The sequence below is a fragment of the Pristiophorus japonicus genome, chromosome 8, assembly GCF_044704955.1.
Source record: "Pristiophorus japonicus isolate sPriJap1 chromosome 8, sPriJap1.hap1, whole genome shotgun sequence".
Classification (NCBI taxonomy): domain Eukaryota; kingdom Metazoa; phylum Chordata; class Chondrichthyes; family Pristiophoridae; genus Pristiophorus; species Pristiophorus japonicus.
Genome location: NC_091984.1, coordinates 97,410,961 through 97,430,885, shown reverse-complemented (window position 1 = coordinate 97,430,885; position 19,925 = coordinate 97,410,961). Strand labels below are relative to the sequence as shown.

Here is a 19,925-nt window from a genome sequence, read left to right as displayed (position 1 = left end):
GACAGACAAAAGCGCTCGGATGTCGTCCCTGTGGTGTATGTAGCACACAAATCACTGACTCCTCACGGTCTGATGTTGAACTGCTGTGACCGTAGTCCTTTATTGAACAGCTCCAGAGTCCTCCATAGGTGTGGTGTGCAGCCTTTTATACTGCCTCGTGCAGGTACTTTCAGGTCTCCCACCACAGCACCCTCTGTGGTCCACCATTATACTTATCATATATTTAATGTACCAGAGCAATACACAACATCACTGCCGCCCGCCCTCCCCCAGTTCAAAAAGCTGTTGCTTGAATCCTCTAAATCGAAAGACGCATTGGCCCATTGGTAATGCTGGTCACGGATTCACGTCCCAGAATTTAAACACAGTGACCATTCAGCATTGAAATATTAGCTCTTGTCGTAATTCGCAATTCATATCCATTATTTCAAACAGTGACCACTCGGCATTAAAATATTATTTCTTGTCATAAATCCATCATCCTACATTCACATAGCACACTTAGATTCACTCTAGCCTTACAAAAGTCCAAAAGTCTTTATATGGGGACTGCAGTGGTGTGAGGCCCTTTTAAGACTCCTGGGAGCATTTCCCTTTTAAGACGCCATCTTGTGGCTCCCACGAGGCTTCCGTTGGGCGCCGCCATCTTAGGTGTTCTGCTGGCCGAGAAAGAAGAAACAAGGGAGGATGGAAAGGGAAGTTTGTGTAAGTGTTTTTAAGATTGTGGAAATGTCGGGAAGAGGAAAAGGGAATTTTGCAGTGTTTTTAGGAAGGTTTCATCCACCGATGCCAGAATCGATTAGTTCCAAGTCCATGGCACAAAGTTCTCTCCATTTGTCCAGCTGCTGCTGCCGCCCGACTAAACCGAAAGAGGAACAAGAACATCAGCGGCAGGGCCGGTTTGCTTACTGCCGCGCCCGCCGCCGCCGCAGCCTCCGCTCCTGCCGTGGCCGCTACCATCACGGTCACAGTTAGATCAACAAATGTGGTGTATGTAGCACACAAATCACTGACTCCTCACGGTCTGATGTTGATCTAACTGCTGTGACCTTAGTCCTTTATTGAACAGAGTGCTCCACAGGTGTGGTGGGCAGCCTTTTATACTGCCTCGTGCAGATACTTTCAGGTCTCCCACCACAGTGCCCTCTGTGGTGCACCATTGTACTTATCATACATTTAATGTACTAGAGCAATACACAACAGTCCCAGTTCCAGCGGATTTTTCCCAGCCAGTTTCTGCCAAACAACGTGGGGCCATCCCCTGGTACAATCCACTGCGGGAGTTTGTGTACTGCAGAGAGCAAAATTCACCAGAACCTCCCCTGTGGTTGGGCTCATTCGAAAGGAAATTTAATTTGGGACAATCTACCGGAAAGTTTGGAACTCTAAAGTGCTTATGGAAGAAACTACGAACTTTAATAGAGTTATGAACTTTTACAAGACAAATTCAAGCCTGTGGGCGGACCTAGGGAACAAAGGAAACCCACTTGATTATTGGAACTGTCTGGTTGTGAGGACTGAGGTAACCTGTCTGGAAGAATGAGTATTTGGAAATCTTCCTCCACAAGAGACATTACAATCACAGTATCACCCAGAGATAGCTCCCCATTTTCAGCATATACATCACAAAGAGGCCCAATCCAGCCTGTATGCAAAAGACTAAGCACAGAAGGACAGTGCAATTACCAAATTAATTTTTCCATCAGGAAACAGTTTTTCGAAGATCAACCCACCCAAGGCATATCAACTTTAATGAGCCCGACAAAATATTACAAAGAAGAACCAAGCCCGCCAAAATTATACAAAGGATTGTGAAGAGATTTGGTGGCAAGATTAGAACACTGAAATCGTATAACTGGCCACTGTTTTCAACAGAGGTTAGAGACGAGAAGAGAGAGGAGAGAGAAGTGGGGGAGAGAGGTGGTCGCTACTACCTCATCAAGACAAGGAGAGAAACCAATGTGACAGTTGTAAAACTAACTTCTCCAGCCTCGAAGTCCTGAAGGAAGGAAGAACATAACCATCTACCATTAACTATCAAAAGGATTGGTAAGCATAAATCCCTGCCACCCTGGAGTCTAACCTAGCTAGAATTAAGTATTGGGAGGTGGGAGGTATAATTTTACTGCAACCCCCTTTGAATGTGTAGTGTATGGTACTTTATTAGAGTGATTATAAGTTTGACCTTGTACCTTTCCTTGTATTGTACTTTATTAGAGTGATTATAAGTTTGACCTTGTACCTTTCCTTGTCTTGCTCTTTATTAGAGTGATTGTAAGTTTGGCCGTGTATTTTCTTACTCGAGTAATAAGCCTGTATTACCCTGACTGTAATAAAACCGAAGTTCTTTGCATCAAACCAGCGTCCTCTGCACTTTTGTCACACCCCCCAAATAAATCCAGAATACAGAACCCAAGGGAGGGGGAGCGATTCAAAACCGCTCAAGTTGGTCAGAAGGGAACCTGACCCCCTCATAGAGACCCACAACATCCACCGCCCCCCTCCCCCTTACAGTACCGCTCCGTCGTAGGAGACTTTGACTTCTGCACTGCCAATTACAGGGATAAGTTCCTTGGTGTCAGTCCTTAGTTTGGTATGAATGAGGCTGAGCTTGGGCCTGGTTGCCTTATTTCCCCACAGCCTGTCGAAGGCCTTTTTACTCATTATGGACTGACTTGCCCCTGTGTCTAGCTCCATAGATACTGTAATGCCGTTCAGTTCAACTTTCAACATTATTGGTGGACATTTCGTATGGTGAACATGTGTATCCCGTACACTTCTGCCTCCTCAGTACGAGTCTCCAATTCAGCCTGATCCACTGTAGATCGATCTCCCTCTGCAACGTGGTGGTTTGCAGGGTTTGCAGCTCGCCTGCACATTCGTTGGAGGTGTCCTATTGTTCTGCAACTGTTGCACACATAGTGCTTAAAGCGGCATTGATGGGGCCGATGATCACCTCTGCAGCGCCAACAGGTTATTAACTGCCTCGCATTAACAGTTGATGGCGGATTCTGGGTCAATTCAGGTCGGGGCACATTAGCCGGCGTGAACTTTCTGCCATGTACATTTCTGCTCAAAACCGACGTTACTTTATGCACAGTACTGGCCGAAACTTCTTTGTTCTACGAAATCTGCTTGGTGTTGTCGCTGAAGGACATAAATGTTATCGTTATGGCTTTACTTAGATTTGGAGTTTCTACAGTCATCAGTTTGCGATGGATTGTCTCATGTCCAATATCTAATACAAAAAAGTCTCTGAGCATTTGTTCTAGGAATCCCTCAAACTCACAATGTCCTGCGAGGCGCCTTAGTTCGGCGACGTGGCTCGCCACTTCCTGGCCCTCTGATCGCTGACACGTGTAGGACTGATATCTCGCCATCAAAACACTTTCCTTAGGATTTAGGTGCTCCCGGACCAGCGTACACAATTCTTCGTAGGATTTCTCTGTTGGTTTTGCCGGGGCCAGGAGATTCTTCATGAGGCCATAGGTTATTGCCCCACAGTTAGGAGGATTGCCCTTCATTTGGGAGCGTTCTCATCCCCTTCCAGCTCGTTGGCCATGAAGTATTGGTCGAGTCTCTCCATGAAGGCCTCCCAATCATCCCCTTCTGGGAACTTCTCCAGGATGCCGACTGTTCTTTGCATTTTCACATGGTTGTTTGTTATCTCGTCGCCAGTTATTACACTCATAATAAAGGGCGAGGCTGAGTACTGTGTGTAATGAGCGAGTGTGACCTTGGCTCCTTTAATAAGATTCCAGAGTGCAGGTACCTCGTGGGTGGCCTGCTTATATACTGTGCTCCCAAGGGATGCTGGGATCCCTTGGGATGCCAACAGGTGGGCTCTCTGGTGGTCAGCAGTCATGCAGGTTACAGAGGGTTAAATACATAACAAAGAAGCCCTAGTAAAAATCAGGGGAAAAATTCTCCATTGGCTGGAAAACATGAGCACAAAGGAAGATGGTTGTAGTTGTTGGAGGACAATCATCTCAGTCCCAGGACATCGCTGCAGGAGTTCCTCAGGGCAGTGTCCTAGGCCCAACCATCTTCAGCTGCTTCATCAATGACCTTCCCTCCATCATCAGGTCAGAACTGGGATGTTCGCTGATGATTGCACAGTGTACAGTCCCATTTGCAACCCCTCAAATAATGAAGCAGTCCTTGCCCAAATGCAGTAGACCTGGATGACGTTCAGGCTTGGGCTGATAAATGGCAAGTAACATTCGCGCCACACAAGTGCCAGGCAATGTCTATCACCAACAAACGAGAGTCTAACCACTGTTCCATGATATTCAACGGCATTACCGTCACCGAATCCCCCACCATCAACATTCTGGGGGTCATCATTGACCAGAAACTTAGCTGGACCTGTCACATAAATACTGTGGTTACAAGAGCAGGTCAGAGGCTGGGTATTCTGTGGCGAGTGTCTCACCTCCTGACTCCCCTAAGCCTTTCCACCATCTAAAAGACACAAGTCAGGAGTGTGATGGAATACTCTCCACTTGCCTGGATGAGTGCCGCTCCAACAACACTCAAGAAGCTCGACACCATCCAAGACATAGCAGCCCGCTTGATTGGCATCCCATCCACCACCTTAAACATTCACTCTGTGCACCACTGATGCACTGTGGCTGAAAGATGCACTGCAGCAACTCGCAAAGGCTTCTTTGTCAGCACTGCCCAAACCCACGACCTCTACCACCTAAAAGGACAAGGGCAGCAGGTGCATGGAAACGCCATCACTTGCAGGTGCATGGAAACACCATCAGCTGCAAGTTCCCCTCCAAGTTACACACCAGCCTGACTTGGAAATGTATCGCCAGTCCTTCATCTTCGCTGCGTCAAAATCCTGAAACTCCCTCCCCAACAGCAATGTGGGAGTACCTTCACCAGAAGGACTGCTCCAGTTCAAGAAGGCGGCTGAACACCACCTTCTCAAGGGCAATTAGGGATGGATAATAAATGCTGACCTTGCCAATGAATTTAAGGAGCTAGGAGCTAAATTAAAAAGTAGGACCTCAAAAGTAGTAATCTCGGGATTGCTACCAGTGCCACGTGCTAGTCAGAGTAGGAATCGCAGGATAGCTCAGATGAATACGTGGCTTGAGCAATGGTGCAGCAGGGAGGGATTCAAATTCCTGGGGCATTGGAACCGGTTCTGGGGGAGGTGGGACCAGTACAATCCGGACGGTCTGCACCTGGGCAGAATCGGAACCAATGTCCTCGGGGGAGTGTTTGCTAGTGCTGTTGGGGAGGAGTTAAACTAATATGGCAGGGGGATGGGAACCAATGCAGGGAGATAGAGGGAAACAAAAAGGAGGCAAAAACAAAAGACAGAAAGGAGATGAGGAAAAGTGGAGGGCAGAGAAACCCAAGGCAAAGAACAAAAAGGGCCATTGTACAGCAAAATTCTAAAAGGACAGAGGGTGTTAAAAAAACAAGCCTAAAGGCTTTGTGTCTTAATGCAAGGAGTATCCGCAATAAGGTGGATGAATTAACTGTGCAAATAGATGTTAACAAATATGATGTGATTGGGATTACGGAGACGTGGCTCCAGGATGAGCAGGGCTGGGAACTCAACATCCAGGGGTATTCAACATTCAGGAAGGATAGAATAAAAGGAAAAGGAGGTGGGGTAGCATTGCTGGTTAAGGAGGAGATTAAGGCAATAGTTAGGAAGGACATTAGCTTGGATGATGTGGAATCTATATGGGTAGAGCTGCAGAACACCAAAGGGCAAAAAACGTTAGTGGGAGTTGTGTACAGGCCTCCAAACAGTAGTAGTGATGTTGGGGAGGGCATCAAACAGGAAATTAGGGGTGCGTGCAATAAAGGTGCAGCAGTTATAATGGGTGACTTTAATATGCACATAGATTGGGCTAACCAAACTGGAAGCAATACGGTGGAGGAGGATTTTCTGGAGTGCATAAGGGATGGTTTTTTAGACCAATATGTCGAGGAACCAACTAGGGGGGAGGCCATCTTAGACTGGGTGTTGTGTAATGAGAGAGGATTAATTAACAATCTCATTGTGCGAGGCCCCTTGGGGAAGAGTGACCATAATATGGTGGAATTCTGCATTAGGATGGAGAATGAAACAGTTAATTCAGAGACCATGGTCCAGAACTTAAAGAAGGCTAACTTTGAAGGTATGAGGCGTGAATTGGCTGAGATGGATTGGCGAATGATACTTAAGGGGTTGACTGTGGATGGGCAATGGCAGACATTTAGAGACCGCATGGATGAACTACAACAATTGTACATTCCTGTCTGGCATAGAAATAAAAAAGGGAAGGTGGCTCAACCGTGGCTATCAAGGGAAATCAGGGATAGTATTAAAGCCAAGGAAGTGGCATACAAATTGGCCAGAAATAGCAGCGAACCTGGGGACTGGGAGAAATTTAGAACTCAGCAGAGGAGGACAAAGGGTTTGATTAGGGCAGGGAAAATGGAGTATGAGAAGAAGCTTGCAGGGAACATTAAGACGGATTGCAAAAGTTTCTATAGATATGTAAAGAGAAAAAGGTTAGTAAAGACAAATGTAGGTCCCCTGCAGTCAGAATCAGGGGAAGTCATAACGGGGAACAAAGAAATGGCGGACCAATTGAACAAGTACTTTGGTTCGGTATTCACGAAGGAGGACACGAACAACCTTCCGGTTATAAAAGGGGTCGGGGGGCCTAGTAAGGAGGAGGAACTGAGGGAAATCCTTATTAGCCGGGAAATTGTGTTGGGGAAATTGATGGGATTGAAGGCCGATAAATCCCCAGGGCCTGATGGACTGCATCCCAGAGTACTTAAGGAGGTGGCCTTGGAAATAGTGGATGCGTTGACAGTCATTTTCCAACATTCCATTGACTCTGGATCAGTTCCTATGGAGTGGAGGGTAGCCAATGTAACCCCACTTTTTAAAAAAGGAGGGAGAGAGAAAACAGGGAATTATAGACCGGTCAGCCTGACATCGGTAGTGGGTAAAATGATGGAATCAATTATTAAGGATGTCATAGCAGTGCATTTGGAAAGAGGTGACATGATAGGTCCAAGTCAGCATGGATTTGTGAAAGGGAAATCATGCTTGACAAATCTTCTGGAATTTTTTGAGGATGTTTCCAGTAGAGTGGATAAGGGAGAACCAGTTGATGTGGTATATTTGGACTTTCAGAAGGCGTTCGACAAGGTCCCACACAAGAGATTGATGTGCAAAGTTAGAGCACATGGGATTGGGGGTAGTGTACTGACATGGATTGAGAACTGGTTGTCAGACAGGAAGCAAAGAGTAGGAGTAAATGGGTACTTTTCAGAATGGCAGGCAGTGACTAGTGGGGTACCGCAAGGTTCTGTGCTGGGGCCCCAGCTGTTTACACTGTACATTAATGATTTAGATGAGGGGATTAAATGTAGTATCTCCAAATTTGCGGATGACACTAAGTTGGGTGGCAGTGTGAGCTGCGAGGAGGATGCTGTGAGGCTGCAGAGCGACTTGGATAGGTTAGGTGAGTGGGCAAATGCATGGCAGATGAAGTATAATGTGGATAAATGTGAGGTTATCCACTTTGGTGGTAAAAACAGAGACAGACTATTATCTGAATGGTGACAGATTAGGAAAAGGGGAGGTGCAAAGAGACCTGGGTGTCATGGTACATCAGTCATTGAAGGTTGGCATGCAGGTGCAGCAGGCGGTTAAGAAAGCAAATGGCATGTTGGCCTTCATAGCAAGGGGATTTGAGTACAGGGGCAGGGAGGTGTTGCTACAGTTGTACAGGGCATTGGTGAGGCCACACCTGGAGTATTGTGTACAGTTTTGGTCTCCTAACCTGAGGAAGGACATTCTTGCTATTGAGGGAGTGCAGCGAAGGTTCACCAGACTGATTCCCGGGATGGCGGGACTGACCTATCAAGAAAGACTGGATCAACTGGGCTTGTATTCACTGGAGTTCAGAAGAATGAGAGGGGACCTCATAGAAACATATAAAATTCTGACGGGGTTAGACAGGTTAGATGCAGGAAGAATGTTCCCAATGTTGGGGAAGTCCAGAACCAGGGGTCACAGTCTAAGGATAAGGGGTAAGCCATTTAGGACCGAGATGCGGAGGAACTTCTTCACCCAGAGAGTGGTGAACCTGTGGAATTCTCTACCACAGAAAGTTGTTGAGGCCAATTCACTAAATATATTCAAAAAGGAGTTAGATGAGGTCCTTACTGCTAGGGGGATCAAGGGGTATGGCGAGAAAGCAGGAATGGGGTACTGAAGTTGAATGTTCAGCCATGAACTCATTGAATGGCGGTGCAGGCTAGAAGGGCCGAATGGCCTACTCCTGCACCTATTTTCTATGTTTCTATGTTTCTATGATGCCCACATCCCAGGAACCAATACATTTTTTAAAAAATAAGAGAGGGTTGAGAGGAGATTTATGAGGATGTTGCCAGAACTGGAGAAGTTTAGCTATGAGAAAGATTGGGGTTCTTTTTGGAACAAAAAAGGCTGAGGGGAGAACTTATGAGGGGCCAAGATATAGTGGATAGGAGGGACCTATTTCCTTTAGCAGAGAGGTCAGTAACTAGGGGGCATAGATTTAAAATAATTGGTGGAAGGATTAGAGGGGAGTTGAGAACTTTTTTCACCCAGAGGGTGGTGAGGGTCTGGGACGCACTGCCTGAAAATGTGGTAGAGGCAAAAACCCTCATCACATTTAAAAAGTACTTGGATATGCACTTGAAGTGCCGTAACTTACAAGGCTACGGACCAAGGACTGGATAGTGGGATTAGGCTGGATAGTTCTTTTTCGGCCGGCATTAACACGATGGGCCGAATAGCCTCCTTCTGTGCCATAAATTTCTATGATTCATATGATTCTATGAGGCTTTCATCTTGAAATAGCTAATGGTGCCACAAATTTGAAGGAGCAGGTTGAAGGGTTGGATGGCTGCTGGACCAGGGATATTTCCCTTTCCACTGACACCAGTCTGGAACCTCCACACCGAGGCTGAAAAAAACCGAGACTCGTGTCTCCAGCTAAATTCTTGTTGAATGCTGAAGCAGCGCTTCCGATGTCTAAACAGTTTGAGGATGGGATTCAATTCTACAGCCTCGAAAAAGAATTAAAGATCATTTGCATCAGCTGTATTCTGCACAACCTCACCACAAATGTAGAGGAACCCAAGCCAGGAAAACGAACCTAGGCCTTGACTGGAGGAAGAAAGTGAGATACAAGAAGTTTCCCTGGCTGATGCACAATCAGGCATACTGGCTGACCAGTTAAAAGCAGCCCTACATCCCTATAAGAGCAGTCCCATGGGCATCTATACTCCACATGTTCCATGCCAACACGTTTATTAAAATCCATGTATACCATCCCTATATGTTTGCCACCGACATCAATAGTTGGCACTGACTGGCTGCTGTTGCCCTTACCTGCCTCTTCTGAAGGCTTCTGAGGTTGACGGCTGAGAGGGGAGTATGGCTCCTTATCCTGAGAGGTGAAATCATCATCTGTCTCTCCTTCTGCCACATCTTCATTGCTGGCATATTCCTTGCAGATGACCAGAGATCTGTGTGGGCATAGGTTTTAGGCCATCACTAAAAATAGTGAAGCCTGTTAAGAAGGTGCTGCCATCTCCAAACCTCTGCAGACCAGAAGTAGAGCCTCTTGTAAAGTGGAGCCCAAGGTCTTCACAGAGCCAGAAACAGTGTCGGCAAGCAAAACCGCATCAGTACTTGGGCCCTTTATGCCGAGAGGTTCCCTGTGCCACATTTACCCCTTGATTGGGATTTATAGATTATTTCAAAAACAATTCAATTTCTTATTTTACTTTCATGCATGAACCATACAATACAGAAGTTTGCTCATCTCTAAATTCTACATCGTCCTTAGTTGTTACTCTTTTGGAAACAATTTTGTGGAATTGACTTACAAACGTATACGTTCTTCTATAAGTGCAGTGTAATTTTCACAGCCTTCCTCATCATCCCAATCTCTCCACAGAAAGTCATAAAAGAATCTGAAAAAGCCATTAACAAAGGTATAATTGGAGTAACAATCCACAGAAATTAAAGTGATTACTAATTTGGAAAAGCTTCTTTTTGTACTTACCTAACATTTTCCAGAGCTTGAGCAATGCTACATACAGCAGAATCCTGATCATCTATTGGATAAACCTCCAACAATGGAACACAGTGATCTAACTCGTCCAAAACTTCCTCAACAAGCTCTCTTGGCAGATTAGCGATATTAGAAGAATATGGTTCTATAATTGATACAGTAGCTCGCAGATGAGAAGATTGGCTCTGTCGAGGCCTGCACGTAACCTACAAAGCATTACAGGCAACATAAAATGTTAGAATGCCTAAAATTAGTATGACATTCGTCATTCATTAAAAAAGGTCAAGCTCAATATATTCGAGGAAATTACCACAAGGGATAAATACTTGAAGACACTGTCCCTTCAATCATTTTTTATTCTGTATGGTCAGGTAATGTCCCCTCTTGTACATAAAGCCTTTGTTTACAGCATACTTTGATTTTAAGTAAGCTAAGTAACTGCAAGACCATGAAAACGTAAAACACTGAACAGTAAACTAGCTCCAGACCAGGCCAGAAAGTGAAACAAGAGGCAGACAGTTTACATGTGGAGGCTGAATTTCTTTCAAAGCAGGAGGAAGACCGCACCTAAGGCAGGCAATCTAACATTCTTCCTCATTTATTTGTTAATTCAACCTCCACAAAGATGAGTAGATCAAAGTACAGGGTAGTACCAAAACAGCTAGGATTCTATGGACCTTTGTCAGCTGAAGCTCATATTCTTTCCCTCATAAAAAACACCTACTTCCACCTCTAACATTGTCCGTCTCTGTCCCTGTGGCTGAAACCCTCATCCATGCTTTTGTTATCTCCAGACTCCATTATTTCAATGTTTTCTTGGATGGCCTCTCATCCTCCACCCTCCATAAACTTGATCTAATCCAAATCTCTGGTGCCCATATTTTAACCCATACCGAGGCCTGCTGAACCATCACCCCTGTTTGTGGACCTACATTGGGTCCTGGTCCACACATACCTCAATTTTAAAATTCTCATCCCTCCATAGTTTTAACCCCTTCTTATTTCTGTAATCTCCTCTAACGTACAAACCTCCAAGAGCTCTGCATTCCTCCAACTCTGGACTCTTTTGCATTCCCCACCCCCTTCGCCGCACCATTGCCCGCTGTGCCTTTAGCTGTCTAGGCCCCAAAGCTCTGGTATTCTCTCTGTATACCTCTCTGTCTCTCCATCTCTTTCTCCTGCTTTAAGACCTTTCTTACCGCTTTGCCCAAGCTTCACTTGTCCTTTTATCTCCTTCTCGGTTTTGGGGTAAATTTTTGTCTTATTATGCTTCTGTGCAGTGCTTTGGAATGTTTTCCTTACATTAAAAGTGCCTTATAAATGCAAGTTGTTGTGCTTGTTGTTCTGAGCTGCTATGTGAAATGTATTTGCTTCATGGGATCTTTGCTTAAGAATTCATAGCAACATATTGCTATTAAGAACGAGATGGTTTATTAGCAACGGTTTAACTATCACACGACATATTACAGTTCATCCACCAAGCTCACAACCACCTGTCTCATTGTAGATCCCCTGAACCCAAATGACTGGGGTTTTATTGAATCTTGTGAACATCGCGTGACTGGCTAAGCTATTTCCAACTCAACAGCTCTACAACTATTTTAGTTGAAGACAATTAAATCAAGTGCCCCCTGATTAAAGGGGAGGGGGGATACACTCCAAACAAGTGCCCCCTTGTTTTTTTTTGAGGGCACTGAAACACAAATTATACAAGTGCCCCTGGCTAAAAGGGGCGGGGGGGAGGGGGCACTAAAAACCGGCACAATAAACAAATTAAACTTTAACATATAAAATCAAATTAAAATTTGGTTGCCGGGGGTGATGATGCACTCCAGTCCCTCCAGCGCCCACCTCTCGCGGAAGGCCGCGAGCGTCAACAGCTCTACAAACCTGTGAGCATATTCACAGGTGCATACATTACACCATGCAAAAACAATGATCTAGGTCACTGCATTATAGATGGTCTCAAGCAACCATCTACATGTTAGCTTGGGAAATGAACATTGCATGTATGGAACCCATTCAGTTGGGTCCTCTCATCATCATAGGCGGTCTCTCGAACGAGGATGGCTTGCTTCCACAAGAGTTCACAGATGTTTCAATGAAGGACCCAATGTTCCAGTCCTGAACTCCAATTGAGGGGGTGGAAGATGCATGTGCGTGGATTTTTTAAACGTGTGGTGACTGTTGCACATCAGCCACCATATGGGCTCGACAGAGCTAGGCCTTTATCCAGTGGCAAGGGTTGAACCAGGATGACTGGAGACCTGCTCTGCTGCACGGACCTAGTGCGCACACATATCGCAGTGTGGGCAGGCCCGTGCTGCCTCTGGGCCGTCGGCTCTTCCGGGGTGGGTACCCTCATTCGCCGCACCTTCGCCCACGATGTTCCAGTACCTGGCGCTCCAACTCTATTTATAGCCCCGACCTGCAGTGGTGTTCTCACACAGGTCGGGGTAGCCCATGATGCTCTAGGGCCCGGCGCTCCAGCTCTATTTATAGGCCCGACCCGCGGTGATGTTCTCACACAGGTCGGGACGGGGCACGATGTTCCACAGCCCGGCGCTCCAGCTCTATTTATAGCCCCAACCTGCGGTGGTGTTCTCACAGGTCGGGGTGGCCCACGATTAATTGGGTCCTAATTTTCCAGCAAATAACACGGTTAGATACAGTCCACATCCCAATTGCTAAGTGCTCCTTAGTAATGATTTTACCTAAAGTCCAATCCATAGGGCCCAAGTTTCGGGCTGCGCCGACGACCTGGACGCCCGTTTTTCGCGCCACAAAGTGCGCCTAAAAAAAACTTACAGATTCGCCGGCTCCCTGCTGGTCCTCTGGAGCCGGGTGCGGCGCAGCATGAGCTGTAGGGGGCGGAGCTAGGTCCCTGTGCTGAAAACAGTGCTGGGACCTCTGCACATGCGCGCTCCAGGCACCCAAAACTGTGCGGGAGGGGCCCGAAGCACGCAGCCTCTAGCCCTGGCCGAATGGCCTCATTGGGGCTGCGTGCATAAGGCTGCCTCCCACGCACAGCTCCTGCTTCCTCCAGACCCGACCCGACTCCCCCCCCCCCCGGACCACGACACCGGCCCGACTCCCGCTTCCCCCCCGCCCCCGAACCCGACCCGCGCTCCCCCCCCCCCCACCCACGCGACCTCTCCCCCGACCCGACCCGACCTCCCTCCCCCCCCCCCCCCCCCGACCCGACCCGCGCTCCCGACACCCCCCCCACCACCCAACCCGGACCGGACCCAACCCGACCTCCCTCCTCCCCCCACCAACCCGACCCGTGCTCCCGACCGCCGCCCCCCCACCCCGGACCCGACCCGACCCGCGCTCCCGACCCCGGACCCGACCCGACCCAACGCCACCTACCTGTAAATCTGGTGCTGGAGACGGGCCCTGCCCAAAGTCTTGGGCCCGGTTGGGCCCAGCCCGTTCAGCCTCCCTCCCCCTTCTCCTTCCCACCCACCCCCCCCCCCCAACCTTCTCCTCCCCCCTTCTCCATTCTCCTTCCCCCCCACCTTCTCCTTTCCCTCCCCCTTTCCCCCTTCTCCTTTCCTTTCCCCCCTCTCCTTCCCCTTCTCTTTCCCCTTCTCCTCTTCCCCCCTTTCCCCTTCTCCTCCCCCTCCTTCCCCTTCTCTTCCCCCCCTTCCCCTTCTCCTCCTCCCCCCCTTCCCCTTCTCCTCCTCCCCCCTTCCCCTTCCCCTCCTCCCCCCTTCCTCTTCTCCTCCTCCCCCCTTCCCCTTCACCTCCCCCCCATTCTCTCCCCCTTCTCCCCCATCCCTCCACCTTCCCTCCCTCTCCCTGTGCCTCCCTCCCTCCCCTCTCCCTGCCTCCCTCTCTCCCTCTACGCCCCTCCTCCCCCTCCGCTCGCTGTCAGAAACACAGACACTGACAGACAGAGAGTGAGAGACACACACAGACAGACAGACGGAGAGATAGAGACACTGATAGAGACACACTGCGGCGGGGGCATCCTAGCACGCTGTTGGAGGGCTCCCGGTGCTGCAGTCGGTAGGTAGAAAATGTTTTATTTATTGATTTTAAAAATGTTTTTATTTCTTATTAATTTTTTTTGATTGATTTATTGGTTGATTTATTGATGTTTTTATCATTTATTATTGATGATGGCTCTTTATTTGTAAAACTGAAGTGTTTAATGTTTGTAAACTTCCCTTTAAACCCCTCCCCCCCCCATTCCCTACGCCTGATTTGTAACCTACGCCTGATTTTCTAAATGTAGACAAGGTTTTTTCGAGCGTACAAAAATCTTCACTTACTCCATTCTAAGTTAGTTTGGAGTAAGTTTTCACTGCCGAAACTTTGAAAACAGGCGTAAGTGGTCGGACACGCCCCCTTTTGAAAAATAAATTATGTTCCAAAGTAAAACTGTTCTAACTGAAGAGAACTGGAGCAAACTAAATGCCGAGAATTTGAATTTCGAAGATACTCCGGTTCTACACCAGTTGCTCCAAAAGATCAGGAGCAACTGAGGCTGAAACTTGAGCCCATAAAGTGGACAACACTGGCTGTCTTCATATAAATCTTTTGTCTCGTCTACAGAAAAGACCAATGCTCTAAACTTTTATGTAGACAAGACAGAAGATGTAAAATTTATCAACTATGTGATATTGCCTTTCAACCTCTATCAACCCCCAATTAATTAATGACATCATCCTTGCTTGTTTCTGAATGTTGTTTACAATAATTAATCCTTCTATTTTATGAGCTGAATCAGCATTATACCCAGCACCTAACGGCTGACATAATTCCAGCCATGGCAGACCTTCCTCTACGTTCTCCTGCACCTTCACTCTTCCTCTGATTTACTTGGTCTTTAAAGCAACCAATTGCTCTAAAACAACTCAATTGAATCCACAGCTTCTTCTTTCCAGAGCTCTATTAATGCATATTCTGCAACTAAAGATGGCCCTCTTTAGGTCAGTGTCATTGCTAGCGAAGTATTAACCAGCACCTTAACAAAACTTAAAACATGTTTGGATAAGCGTCCAATAACTGAGACATAGCACTAGGATGAGTTCTCTACTAAGGTGACCAGCGGATTGGAAAGCAGCTAATGTAACGCCTCTGTTTAAAAAAGGGGGCAGACAAAAGGCAGGTAACTATAGGCCGGTTAGTTTAACATCTGTAGTGGGGAAAATGCTTGAAGCTATCATTAAGGAAGAAATAGCGGAACATCTAGATAGGAATAGTGCAATCAAGCAGACGCAACATGGATTCATGAAGGGGAAATCATGTTTAACTAATTTACTGGAATTCTTTGAGGATATAACGAGCATGGTGGATACAGGTGTACCGATGGATGTGGTGTATTTAGATTTCCAAAAGGCATTCGATAAGGTGCCACACAAAAAGTTACTGCAGAAGATTGAGGTACGCGGAGTCAGAGGAAATGTACTAGCATGGATCGAGAATTGGCTGGTTAACAGAAAGCAGAGAGTCAGGATAAATGGGTCCTTTTCGGGTTGGAAATCGGTGGTTAGTGGTGTGCCGCAGGGATCGATGCTGTGACCACAACTGTTTACAATATACATAGATGACCTGGAAGAGGGGACAGAGTGTAGTGTAACAAAATTTGCAGATGACACAAAGATTAGTGGGAAAGCGGGTTGTGTAGAGGACACAGAGAGGCTGCAAAGCGATTTAGATAGGTTAAGCAAATGGGCTAAGGTTTGGCAGATGGAATACAATGTTGGAAAATGTGAGGTCATCCACCTTGGAAAAAAAAACAGTAAAAGGGAATATTATTTGAATGGGGAGAAATTACAACATGCTGCGGTGCAGAGGGACCTGGGGGTCCTTGTGCATGAATCCCAAAAAGTTTGTTTGCAGGTGCAGCAGGTAATCAGGATGGCGAATGGAATGTTGGCCTTCATTGCGAGAGGGAGGTCCTGCTGCAACTGTACAGGGTATTGGTGAGGCCGCACCTGGAGTACTGCGTGCAGTTTTGGTCACCTTACTTAAGGAAGGATATACTAGCCTTGGAGGGGGTACAGAGACGATTCACTAGGCTGATTCTGGAAATGAGAGGGTTACCTTATGATGATAGATTGAGTAGACTGGGTCTTTACTCGTTCGGAGTTCAGGATGAGGAGTGATCTTATAGAAACATTTAAAATAATGAAAGGGATAGACAAGATAGAGGCAGAGAGGTTGTTTCCACTGGTAGGGGAGACTAGAACTAGGGGGCACAGCTTCAAAATACAGGGGAGCCAATTTAAAACCGAGTTGAGAAGGAATTTCTTCTCCCAAAGGGTTGTGAATCTGTGGAATTCTCTGCCCAAGGAAGCAGTTGAGGCTAGCTCATTGAATGTATTCAAATCACAGATAGATAGATTTTTAATCAATAAGGGAATTAAGAGTTATGGGGAGCGGGCGGGTAAGTGGAGCTGAGTCCAGGGCCAGATCAGCCATGATCTTTTTGAATGGCGGAGTAGGCTCGAGGGGCTAGATGGCCTACTCCTGTTCCTAATTCTTATGTTCTTATGTTCTAAGTCTGTAAGGGGAAGCTCCTTAACAATGTCCTCCTCATTTACATAATATTAAGAGAACAATTGACTCAGATATCCAACCTCTGGAGGGATCATAGCTTTGGAAATTTCCTTTATTTAGTTTGGAAATGGAAAACCACAAGAGTCTGTGGTGGGCTGCAAAAACAATAATTTCACAGTGGTAATACAGAAGCCAGTGACGTTTGATGGGCCTAAGCGATGCTAGTACAAACTGCCGCAGGTTCTTCCTACTGTCCCTGTTGATATCCACGTATAGAAGATGGAAACCAGGCAGCATTTATCTAGTGGATTAATCCACCAAGTACAGAATGAAATCCTCTGCGAGTTAAAGTACTTAGCAATATATGTTCTGAACTGGGAGGCTATGCAGGAATTCAAATAATCAAAAAAAATTCCCTGTGGCTCAGAATTCCATGCTCCAACAGTCCTATGAATAAAGTTTTCTTTCCTAATCTCTCTCCCCAATCTCTTACAGTCCTTATCTCTGACTTTCTAAGCAGAGGAAATAGTTTTTATTACTCGATCAAAACTTAAGAACATAAGAAATAGGAGCAGGAGTAGGCCACCTGGCACCTCGAGCCTGCTCCGCCATTCAATATCATGGCTGATCTGATCTTGGCCTCAACTCCACTTCGCTGCCCTCTCCCCATAACCTTTGACTCCCTTATCATTCAGGAATCTGTCTATCTCCATCTTAAATATATTCAATGACCCAGCCTCCACAACTCTCTGGGGTAGAAAATTCCAAAGGTTCACGACCCTCAGAACAGAAATTCTTCCTCATTCGGTTTTAAATGGGCGACCCCGTATTCTGTAACTATGCCCCCCCCCCCACCCCCGAGTTCTAGATTCCCATATGAGGGGAAACATCCTCTCTGCATCCATCCTGTCAAGCCCCCTCAAAATCTTATATGTTTCAATAATATTGTGAATGTTTGAAAATGTATAGAGACATTGAAGTTGAGAATGTGGGAAAATGTATAAGCAATAGAGACAGTGAAGTGAACAAAGGGATAATGGAAAATAACTAAAAGAATGTCAGACTGCAAATATTACAACATCAACACCATTAACAGACTTTCTCACAGTCTTAGTTACTAGTCACGCCAGTAAAATTGTAACATTTAGAAGCAATGCCTGAGAAAGTTCTTTGAGCAAAGTGTGAGAAAGTTCTTTGAGCCAAGTGTGAGAAAGTTCTTTGGGAAAAACAGCTCATATAGACGTCGGCTCATGAGTGGACAAAGGGAAGGAGGGATCAAAAGGGATAGGCTGAACTAGGATGTCACTCTAATTGTATCTTGTTATCTTGTACCGAAAATGTATAACCGTTGTGCCTTCACAATGTAACGGGACTTTGTCCGTAGGAAGTGAGTGCGCTCTATCAAGAGAGCATTCCTTCTGTCTGATAAAGTCCCGGCCGGTAAATCTTTATAATAAAGACTGCTTTGTTATAAGCTTCTTTGGTGTTCGCCTCAGTGTATTCGCTGAAACAGATTGAGGGAAAAGAATCCAGAAATCAACATTATCACCTCTCAATATTCTAAACTCCAATGAGTATAGGTCCAACCTGCTTAACCTTTCTTCATATGACAACCAATTCCTCTCAGGAATCAACCTCGTGAACCTTCTCTGAAATGCCTCCAATGCAAGTATATCCCTTTTTAAATAAGGAGGCCAAAACTGTACGCAGTATTCCAGGTGTGGTCTCACCAACGCCCTGTATAGTTGTCGGAGGACTTCCCTACTTTTATACTCTATTCCCCTTGCAATAAAGGCCAACAGTCCATTTGCCTTCCTAATTACTTGCTGTACCTGCATGCTAACTTTTTGCATTTCGTGTACAAGGACCCCCAGATCCCTCTGTACCACAGTATTTTGTAATCTCTCCCCATTTAAATAATAATTTGTGTTTTTATTTTTCCTACCAAAGTGGATAACCTCACATTTTCCCACATAACACTCCATCTGCCAAATTTTTGCCCACTCACTTAGCCTAGCTATACCCTTTGCAGATTCTTTGTGTCCTCCTCACAACTTGCTTTCCTACCTATCTTTGTATCATCTGCAAATTTGGCTACATTACACTCGGTCCCTTCATCCAAGTCATTAATATAGATTGTAAATAGTTGAGGCCCCAGCACTGATCCCTGTGGCACCCCACTAGTTACGGCTTGCCAACCTGAAAATGACCCATTTATCCCGACTCTCTGTTTTCTATTAGTTAGCCAATCCGCTACCCTTGCTAATATATTACCCCCAACCCTGTGAGCTCTTATCTTGTGCAGTAACCTTTTATGTGGCACCTTATCGAATGCCTTTTGGAAATCCAAATACATCACATCTACTGGTTCCCCTTTATCCACTCTGCTCGTTACATCCTCAAAGAATTCCAGCAAATTTCTCAAACATGATTGCCCATTCAAAAAATCATATTGACTTTGTTTGACTGCATTATGATTTTCTAAATGTCTTGCTACTACTTCCTTGATAAATGGACTCTAGCATTTTCCCAATGATAAATGTTAGGCTAACTGGTTTATAGTTTCCTGCTTTCTGTCTCCCTCCTTTCTTAAATAGGGGCATTACATTTGCAGTTTTCCAATCCGCTGGGACCTCTCCAGAATCCAGGGAATTTTGGTAGATTACAACTAATGCATCCACTATCTTTGCAGCCACTTCTTTTAAGACCCTAGGCTATCAGGTCCATGGGACTTATCCACCTTTAGTCCCATTAGTTCACCTAGTTCTTTTTCTCTAGTGATAGTGATTATTTTAAGTTCCCCTCCCCCAACAACCCCTTGATTATCAATTATTCGGATGCTTTTAGGATCTTCTACCGTGAAGACCGATAAGAAAATATTTGTTCAAAGTCTCTGCCATTTCCCTGTTTCCTATTATTAATTCCCCAGTCTCATCCTCTAAGGGATGCTATTCTCTTCCTTTTTATATACCTGTAGAAATTCTTACTGTCTGTTTTTATATTTCTTGCTAGTTTACTCACATAAGCTATCTTCTCTTGTCTTAATTTTTTTAGTCATCCTTTGTTGGTTTCTAAAAATTTCCCAATCCTCTGGCCTTCCACTATTCTTCGCAACACTGTATACCTTTGTTTTCAATTTGATACAATCCTTTACTTCCTTAGTTAGCCAGAGATGGTTCATCCTTCTCACTGGAATATATATTTGTTGAGAGTTATAAAATATCTCCTTAAATGTTTGTCACTGCTTTTCTACAGTTTTACCCTTTAATATATTTTTCCAATCAACTTTAGCCAACTCTGTCTTCATAC

The 19,925-nt window shown here is 45.7% G+C and overlaps 1 protein-coding gene across 1 annotated transcript in view; it reads right to left on the bottom strand.

Moving 5' to 3' along the window:
* LOC139268130 (testicular spindle-associated protein SHCBP1L-like) overlaps window positions 1-19,925 on the bottom strand; it is a 129,485-nt gene that overhangs the window by 86,921 nt on the left and 22,639 nt on the right. Inside the window, exons 3-4 of the mRNA XM_070886155.1 lie at window positions 10,095-10,309; window positions 9,916-10,002 (exon numbers count right to left, since the gene is read on the bottom strand). Of these exons, the coding sequence (XP_070742256.1) occupies window positions 9,916-10,002; window positions 10,095-10,309 (302 nt within the window). The remainder of the gene's footprint in view (window positions 1-9,915; window positions 10,003-10,094; window positions 10,310-19,925) is intronic.